This window comes from Limulus polyphemus, unplaced genomic scaffold, assembly GCF_000517525.1.
Source record: "Limulus polyphemus unplaced genomic scaffold, Limulus_polyphemus-2.1.2 Scaffold3988, whole genome shotgun sequence".
Classification (NCBI taxonomy): Eukaryota; Metazoa; Arthropoda; class Merostomata; order Xiphosura; family Limulidae; genus Limulus; species Limulus polyphemus.
The window spans coordinates 59,845-70,229 of NW_013669598.1; the positions used below are offsets into that span (position 1 = coordinate 59,845).

Consider the following 10,385-nt stretch of genomic DNA (forward strand, 5'->3'; position numbering starts at 1 on the left):
CGGTGTCCTGTCTGAAAGTAGTGGGCCCTTTGTCTAAAATAGCCAGTGCAGGTGAGGCCGGTGTCCTGCCTGAAAGTAGTGGGTCCTTTGTCTAAAATAGCCAGTGCATGGGGGGCCGTTGTCCTGTCTGAAAGTAGTGGGTTCTTTGTCTAAAATAGCCAGTGCAGGTGAGGCCGGTGTCCTGCCTGAAAGTAGTGGGTCCTTTGTCTAAAATAGCCAGAGCATGTGGAGCCATTGTCCTGTCTGAAAGTAGTGGGTTCTTTGTCTAAAATATCCAGAGCATGTGGGGCCATTGTCCTGTCTGAAAATAGTGGGTCCTTTGTCTAAAATAGCCAGTGCAGGTGAGGCCGTTGTCCTGTCTTTAAGTAGTGGGTCCTTTTTCTAAAATAGCCAGAGCATGTGGGGTCTTTGTCTAAAATAGCCAGTGTAAGTGAGGCCGTTGTCCTGTCTGAAAGTAGTTGGTTAGTTTTTGGCCATTTTTCAGTCCATTGTGTGTGTATCACCTTGTGTTTCAATGTTTGTGAGCAGTCTTTCATCTGTACAGTTCTGTGCTTTGTTTAACATTATTGTGATCTACAGGTTATTCCTCTAACCCCCTCAGTAGAGTATCTGGCCGTTGCTGAAAACTTCTAATTGAGACATTTACTATTTATAAAAGTATCTTGTTAGTAGAATATGGATTTATTTTAATACCAGTAATCAGAGCTTCTAAGCTAATTGTATTTTAGACTGAATAACAGAACTGTATAGGGCTGTGGTTTATTAATTAAGCATCATTGTTTCCATGTTAAGAAAATGTAATTAAGACAACATTATTATCATGGTTGTAAACTAATTTTGTAATTACAAGAAACTAAGCTTTTTTAAGTCAAGGCTTTACAACACTGGAATAGGATCTGTAAGAAATTTATTTTGTAAACAATGAACTTTGATGTAGACATATCAGATTCTTGAAGCTGAGAATAGATTATAAAACTTTGATAGCTTTTAATATTAAATCTAACAATTGAGCATTTTTAAAGCTATTGTTTTTAAGCTTAACTGATGCACATAGTAGGTTATAAGTGTTAATAAAACCACTCAAGTAAATTGTGTAAGTATTGTTTCTCTACATATATATTTCAATTTGATTAATACAGAACTCTTGTTGATAAAATACTATTTTGATTAATTTCTGTAGGAGAAGATGGAGAAGAGAGAACAGAAAAAGAACAAAAAGATGATGTCTCAAGTCGACAGGAAGATGAACAGAGTCTAGAGTTGAAGCGAGATAAGTCAGAGCAAGAAAAGGTGTGATGTGTAGTCTCGTATATCCTATTTAAGGCTGAGAATTTTGTTGAAACATGAAATTGCTAACTGTATCAGAAAACTAATTACATTCTTAGTACAGGCAAACCAGTGTTTAATTTTCACTAATTGTATGGGATGTTTATGTAATTTTTTTTATCAACTGTATAAGCCAGCAGAAATGATAATATCATATATGGAGAATTAAAGGTTATGGCATGTGTACATATAATAATAATAATACCACATGTGGAGAATTAAAGGAAATAGCATGTGTACATAGAATAATAATACCACATGTGGAGAATTAATGGTAATAACTTGTGTACATAGAATAATAATACCACATGTGGAGAATTAAAGGTAATAACTTGTGTACATAGAATAATAATGCCACATGTGGAGAATTAATGGTAATAACTTGTGTACATAGAATTATAATACCACATGTGGAGAATTAAAGGTAATAACTTGTGTACATAGAATTATAATACCACATGTAGAGAATTAATGGTAATAACTTGTGTACATAGAATTATAATACCACATGTGGAGAATTAAAGGAAATAACTTGTGTACATAGAATAATAATACCACATGTGGAGAATTAATGGTAATAACTTGTGTACATAGAATTACAATACCACATGTGGAGAATTAAAGGTAATAACTTGTGTACATAGAATAATAATAATACCACATGTGGAGAATTAATGGTAATAACTTGTGTACATAGAATTATAATACCAGTTCTATTTTTGTATTTACACAGACAGAATCAATGGATGTAGATAAAAGTACAGAAGAGAGTAATGATGAGAAAAAAGTAGAGGAGCATACAATTACTGAAGATGGGGAAGAGAGTAAAAGCAGTATAACAGAGGATGATAAGAAAAAAGAAGTTGTGGAGGTCCAAGATAAAATACCGGAGACAGACAGGGATCGTCTGGTTAAGGACTTTCAGCTCTCTACGGCAGCGGCAGCAGCTCTTGGAGCAGCAGCTGTTAAAGCTAAGGTAAGCTTGCTATAGACTTGGACAAATGTCATCAAATGATCTGTGTTTAGTTAAGGTAAGCTGCTATAGACTTGGACAAATGTCATCAAATGATCTGTGTTTAGTTAAGGTAAGTTACTATAGACTATAACAAGTATCATCAAATGATCTGTGTTTAGTTAAGGTAAGTTACTATAGACTATAACAAGTATCATCAAATGATCTGTGTTTAGTTAAGGTAGTTACTATAGACTATAACAAGTATCATCAAATGATCTGTGTTTAGTTAAGGTAAGTTACTATAGACTATAACAAGTATCACAAAATGTTTTATTTTTGGTCAAGTGTCATCAGATGTTTTCACATCTTTAATAAAACCAAGAACACTTCATAATAGTTATCATATGTTTAATAAAACCATGAACACTTCATAAGTTATCAGATGGTTAATAAAACCATGAACACTTCATAAGAGTTATCAGGTGGTTAATAAAACCAAGAGCACTTGAATAATTTTGTAAAGTCTTGTATAAAAGCTTTTTTCACACTAGCTTGTATTTTGAAATGTTATAATGTTAAAATAGTGTGGAATATCTGTCCCCATGTTAACAGATAGGGATTATTTTACCCTTCCAAAAACTAATCACTTCTAAGTTGGATCATAGTCCAAATCCATTTAGCTGTTTTTGAGAAATCTTGCTGACAAACACACACACACACAGGCAGAGGTAATAAAGATAGAACCAGGTTTATAGCTGCTATTTTTTCTAAGTATAGAACAGTAAATAAGAATTTTCTCTTTTCCTTGCTCTGAGGCATCAAGACAGTTATGGAATTATATGCTTCAAAGAGTTGTTCGTGTTATAATGTGTTATAGTGTTATTAGTGTTATAATGTATTTCTAGTGTTATAATGTGTCATTAGTGTTATAATGTGTTATTAATGTTATAATGTATTATTAGTGTTATAGTGTATTATTAGTGTTATAATGTGTTATAGTGTTATTAGTATCATAGTGTGTTATTAGTGTTAGTGTTATAGTGTGATATTAGTGTTATAATGTGTTATTAGTGTTATAATGTGTTATTAGTGTTATAATGTATTACTATTGTTATAATGTGTTATTAGTGTTATAATGTGTTATTAGTGTTATAATGTATTACTAGTGTTATAATGTGTTATTAGTGTTATAATGTATTATTAGTATTATAATGTATTACTAGTGTTATAGTGTGTTATCAGTGTTATAGTGTATTATTAGTGTTATAGTGTGTTATTAGTGTTATAATGTCATATTAGTGTTATAGTGTGTTATAATGTGTTATTAGTGTTATAGTGTATTATTAGTGTTATAATATTCAAAAAGCAAATTTCTGCGTCTCTTGTTTACTAAGGTACTGTAAGTGAGAAGTGACTTCTAATCAAACATACTGTGATTTCTTCCCCACCTTAGCACCTAGCCTCAGTTGAAGAGAGGAAGATCAAATCCTTAGTGGCACTGTTGGTCGAGACCCAGATGAAGAAGCTAGAGATCAAATTGAGGCACTTCGAGGAGTTGGAAGCCATAATGGACAGAGAACGAGAGACCGTGAGATACTTTCTGATGTGTTTGACTTTACACCTTTTCCTATAATATTGATAACTGATGATTATATAAATGTCTCGCTACTTTAACAACAACTGCTTTACTGTTTTTAAGATATAACAGAGAAACTGTTCCTGAATACAATTAGTAGTTATTATGTTCATATTCTGAAGTAATCAAACTTATGTTTCAGTTGGAGTACCAGCGGCAGCAGCTGATTCAAGAACGACAGCAGTTTCACATGGAACAGCTCCGAGCTGCGGAGTTCCGGGCCAGGCAACAGGCTCATGCCATGTTAGCCTCACAACAGGGAGGGTCAGCTCATGGCGACTCTGGCCATGGGGCTGAAACAGCAAGTACCCTGGCAGGTCAGTTATCGAGCCATTTGCGACCCCCCTTTCAGCATACGCGATATGCTTTCGTGTCTCAGACCTCGGCTCCCAGTTCAACCCCTAACATTCCCCAAGGTCCCCAGCCACCCCAGCAACAAGTACAAGCTCCCACCCCTGCAACTGCCTCCCAACTTGTAGCTCCACCTACTGCTTCCCTTAATACTACATCTGCACCACCTTTACTAAACCAACCACCTCCTTTACATGTCCCTCCTGCATCTGCCCAACCACCACAACAAACACCAGTTACTTCCCCTAGCCCAAGTATCCCTCCACAGTCATCTGCTTCCACTCCAACAATGTCACCCAATGTGAGTGCTTCTCAGTACCCCAATACCAGTGTTCCTCCACAAGGAGTTCCTCATCCTCCTCAGATGGCTCCAAATATGGCTCCTTCTTATCAGCTCCAAAGGCCTCATCCTATGAATGTCACTGGCCATTTCTCGCCCCATCATGGCCCTCAACCAGTATCTGGTCAGCCTTCATATCCTCATGACATTCCCCATCATATGCCTCCAGGGGGAGGTTATCGTCATCCAATCCCAAGTAACATACCTCCAGCATCAGGACCACATACCCCAGGTAAGAATATAGTTGATTTTCAAATCTTTAAGTAACATAAATATGATAAGTTACTGTTTCGATAGATAATGTGCCAGAACCTGCCTTTCATAGTGAAGAAATCATAATTATACTTAACTGTTGGAATTTACTGAAACTTTCTCTAGAAGTTTTTAAGGTTTTTACCTGCTAAGAGTTTAAAATTCTCTTGTGGTTTAATTAATGTAGTTTTCTAAGTAGTATGAATTTCACGGTTGTAAAAACTACTGAAATATTAGTCTGAGTATGATTTGTTAATGCCGCTGTGTTTTTATTTGTTCAACCTAACTTGTGATTTAAAATAGACTAATTTATTTTGTCGACACTGAGATAGTTTTGATTACCACACACTCTTAGACTCGTTGTGGCTGTGTAAATCATGGAGTTAACTCATTTCTTTTTGCTTCCTGTTGTACTTAAGTAATTCATGGTAGTGGACACTTTTGACTTCCTGTTGTTTAATCACTGCTATAACCAAATACAACTGTAGTTTGCTGTTGAATCTTACTATCCAAAGAATGTCGGATACCCAATAAGTTTTAGCTTGTATAATTATGGTTGGATAACTAACTCTAATAGTGCAAATGTATAAATGCCTTATACTGATCAGATCCTACTGTATACATCACGAAGACACTGATAGTTACATCGTACAACTCTTGTTATACCATTTCTAGCTCTATGTTATCAAGAGACTGACAGTCACATTGTATAGCTCTGGTTATATTTTACAGATCTTGGCTTTGTAGCTCTACGTTATGAAGAGACTGACAGTCACATCATATAGCTCGTTATATTGTATGGATGTTGGTTTTGTAGCTCTATGTTAACAAGAGACTGACAGTCACATTGTATAGCTCTGGTTATATTTTACAGATCTTGGCTTTGTAGTTATATAACGAGCTATATGATGTGACTGTCAGTCTCTTCATAACGTAGCATACGGATGTTGGTTTTGTAGCTCTATGTTATCAAGAGACTTAGTCTTGTCGTTGGCTCCTTTACTATATTGGACATTTTAGTAGTGACACGTTATCAAGAGAGGTACAGTCATGTCATGTAATTCTGCTACACCATGAGACAGATTTCTATCTACTAATTATTATTATTTCCCAAAGTGTAAGACCTTAGAAATATATAAGTAAATTAAAGTTAATTTGTTGTAAACATAGTTGCTAATTGTAATTTCATTGTTACATAGTTTAATCCTTTGTTGCATGGTTCAATCTTTTAGCCGTAAATGCTTTTCAAACTGTCTTTTATTGTACGGTTTTTTCCCTACTTCCATGTAATTTTTTAAGTTAACGTTTTATCTTATGACACTAATTAAAGTATTGCAATTTATCATTACAAGTTGTTGTTTTACCCTGTGTCATATAATTGTTGACAATTACAGGCACGAGTATTTGTAAGTAGTGAATAACTGTTGCCTAGATTTTGTTCGTATAGTTGTGATAAACTTTATTTTAATCTGTGACTGAAGTGCCTGATTTCTAGTTATGTACTTGTGTTTTAGTATCTTTATTTAAAAATTCATAACAGCAGCATGATGATTCACATACAGCTGTCAAATTGAGCTAATTATACTTTCAACACACTCTTGCCTGTAATTGTCCATAAGTTTGATTTAATTTTTTTTCCATCCACTAACTGGTCTTTCTTTTCTTTCTCCTTCTCTCTGCACTGCAGTCCTGAACCTGGTCACAATCTCAGTAAGAGTTTTCTGTCCAGATTTTTCCTGATAATAACTTCTGCACTCATCCTGTGTTTTCCTAATTAGTGTAGATGTCATATTTATCCACTGTAGTTTAAATAGAGAGTTAACTGATGCACGAGCTGTTTCTGTGACTCTTGCTTGCACAGAATTTATATTTCAGTTTTTTGTTAAAATATATGTGTAAAAGAAGTTTATTGTTTATGTTTTAACATCTTGCATGGAAGATTAAAGAAAGCATGTTTAAAATATTAATATTAAAACATTTGTCTAGAGCTTCACTCATGAGTTCTTTTATAGTTTATACAGATAATTTTTGCTGAAAGTAAAAAAAAATATTTTAGAGTAATTATTTGGAAAGACTTTTCAATGAATAACCTACATTGAAGTGGGCCTGATATCAATAAAAAATGTTTTGAGTCAATAAAATGTACTTGCAGATAGCAGTGTCGGTGCCATAGTTTACTTGGAAGTCATTCCACTTATGATTTTGTAAAGTCTTTCTTGAAACATAATATTTCTTTATAAAAAGTTTATAATTTTTTTCATTGTAAGCTACAGGTAATGGCCAAAAAATGGAAACACCAATGTAAAGTCACATAATAGGGCCTGTATGCACCATGGCATAGAGTCTACCAACTTCTGGAATCCTGCAGGAGGAATGTGACACCACTCTTCCATGAGAAAGTCAAATATCTCACGCCTAGTTGATGGAAGTGGAAAACACTGTTTGAGGCGTCATTCCAGAATATCCCATACATACTCGATTGGGTTCAAATCTGGATAACATTGGTATCATACTCCTCAAACCATTGAGTGACTACTCGTGCTCTGTGGACAGGGGCATTGCCATCTTGAAAGACACCCCCTCTCTGCAGGACAGAAATGCTGTAACATGATCACTCAGTACCATTAAGTAAAGATTGGCATTGACCTTGCCTTCTAAGGGTATAAGTGCACCCAAACTAGCCAGAAAATGCACCCCACACCATTACGGAACCACCAGCACCCTTCATTGTTAGAACCAAGCACTCAGGGTTGTAGAGTTTTTTAGGTTGGCACCATACGTGCACTCGTCCATTTGTTGAGAACATGGTGAAGTATGAATCATCTGACCGTATCCCAGTGCTCTTTGCACCACTGGATGATCCGTGCATTGCCAAGTGTGATGAGCAGTTTGTGCACTGCAACCCAACCATGGGATCCCATTCTGCGGTGTTCTTGGTGGACGATTCTTAATGAAACTGGCTGCTCTCACCCCAGGTTGAAATTTGCAGTCAATTATCTGCGGTTTCTCACCTGTTTTGCCTTGCAGTTCGAATTAATGCATGGACATCACAATCCTGGAATATGTGCTTCTGCCCACTGTTGCCCTTTGCTGATGCTGTCTCTCCCTCGGAGTTCCATGTTGACATCACCTTAGACACCGTTGCTCGTGAAACATCAACAAGTTGAGTTGTCTTGGTCACTGAAGCTCCTGCCAAACGGGCCCCAACAATCACCCCTCTTTCATAGTCACTGAGGTCTCCTCTTGCAGCCATGCTAGCCATGATTATAGGCAACCAGGCCTGTTCAGCATTTTGATACATGACCCTATGCATGTTGGGATATTATTTACTTAATTACTGGATGAGCCACACCTATGTGGTAGCCTCTGCATTGCATATACTTGTTGTCCCTCATTTACCTAGCTGTTTCCATTTTCTTTGTCCACTACCTGTACATTGTCTGTTTTAAGTATAAAATAGGTTTGATGTACTTTATTTGAAAGAGTTTTTGTGTATAGAGAAGTCTTCTTGATATTCAGTCTCTGTTCAAAGTTAATAGGTGAGTATTTTGATAAACTTTATTCAGTTTTTCAAGGGTGATAAGTGTTTCATTTTCAGAAAGATTCCCAAAACGCTAATGGGTTCAGACACTTTTAACTGTTCTCTATTCTCGAGAAAGCTCTTCTTTCCTTCACCAGTTTCTATCAGTTAAGTTACAGTTTAACACTTTTCAATTTTCTCCCTCCATCAATAAACTTAGAGTGTAACACTCCTCAGTTTTCCTCCCTCCAGCAGTTAATTTACAGTGTAATACTTCTCATTTTCCTCCCTCCAGCAGCTAATTTACATTGTAACACTTCTCAGTTTCCTCCTCCAGCAGCTAATTTACATTGTAACACTCCTCAGTTTCCTTCCTCCAGCAGCTAATTTACATTGTAACACTTCTCAGTTTCCTTCCTCCAGCAGCTAATTTACAGTGTAATGCTTCTCAATTTCCTTCCTCCAGCAGCTAATTTACATTGTAACACTTCTCAGTTTCCTTCCTCCAGCAGCTAATTTACAGTGTAACACTTCTCAGTTTCCTTCCTCCAGCAGCTAATTTACAGTGTAACACTTCTCAGTTTCCTTCCTCCAGCAGCTAAGTTACAGTGTAACACTTCTCAGTTTCCTTCCTCCAGCAGCTAATTTACAGTGTAACGCTTCTCAATTTCCTTCACCATAGTCTGTGCCACCATCATTCTTTAGGCTTCTAATTTACCATAAAACTATTCTTAGACCTGAAGTTTTTATTCTAATACTGAATGATCTGTTATCCTTGAAACATGGTGTATTACTGATTTGGAAGATGGAACCAATATCAATACATAAAGAAAGTAAAAAGCAGGGAAATGAAGCATTATCTGAATATTCTGTTACCATAGAAACTCCCTCAAATATCTATCCAGTGTTACTACTAAGATTGAGATATTTTAACTATTACTAAAACTAAAAGCTACAGTTTAAACATCAAAAGTTGGTGAAGCATTAGAAACTAAAAGGCTTAGAATTTGTTATTGAAATCATGTAAATTTAGGCCTATTGGTATCAGTAAAACTATCAAGTTGCAGATCATCCCAACAACCTTAAACTTGATGTTTTGCTTCTCTCAAAATATCTGAAATTACTGTATATTTAAGTTGTTTGTAGAGTTAAACTATTAACTTCTAGTACAACTATTGGTGAATGATACTAAATAATCAGTGCGGTTACTTCAACTTCCAGTTTTTATAGAATAGAGGTTTGTTTTATTCATAAGCTTCTTGCTAGCCTTGTAACTGTAACAAATAGTCCTAAGAAAGATATAATCAACTAATACTATGCAAGTTTTAAGTCATGCAATACAGATATTTGTTGGTTACAGTGTGCATTTTGCTAAGTTGGAGTCTTTGACTTGGAGTTCTCCAAACATTTACAGGCTGTAACTTGCCATACTGTTGCTACATGTTTAAATAATACACAAGTTTTGAATCGTATAAGTTACAGCAAAGTTGATAAATTTATCATGTGTCGTAGTGAGTCTGCAGTTATTGTGACTATTAGCATATTTGTATTTATTACTGTTTACAGCTAGCAACATTTTTAAAACAGCAAAGCAGTAAATGTTTTACAACAATTTTCTTTTGGAAATCTTTAAATTAGAATAATTATTATTTTCATAGCTATGCCACCTTTAAGTTCTCCTCATCCAAATCCTACTCAACCACACCCACCTCCACCCATGAGTGGTGACCAGAACTCCGTGACAAGCCCTTTTCCACCATCGAGCCAGATGCAAGGTAGGAAGCATTATTATTGTGGAGGTCATGTCACAATCAAAATAATCACACTTCTCTTGAGTTTTGTACCTTATTGGATGTAACTCAAAATATAACCCCTATTGTGGAGGTCATGTCACAATCAAAATAACCACACCTCTCTTGATCCACTAAGGTACAAAACTGTGACATGACCTCCACAATAGGGGTTATATTTTGATTTACAAATCAAAATAATTGCACTTCTCTTG

The 10,385-nt window shown here is 35.6% G+C and overlaps 1 protein-coding gene across 1 annotated transcript in view; it reads left to right on the forward strand.

The window, feature by feature from the left end:
* The window catches only part of LOC106470417 (SWI/SNF complex subunit SMARCC2-like), a 56,735-nt gene that overhangs the window by 41,818 nt on the left and 4,532 nt on the right, over positions 1 to 10,385 (forward strand). The window contains 5 exon segments of the mRNA XM_013930973.2: positions 1,181 to 1,290; positions 2,060 to 2,302; positions 3,735 to 3,869; positions 4,060 to 4,840; positions 10,039 to 10,155. Of these exon segments, the coding sequence (XP_013786427.1) occupies positions 1,181 to 1,290; positions 2,060 to 2,302; positions 3,735 to 3,869; positions 4,060 to 4,840; positions 10,039 to 10,155 (1,386 nt within the window).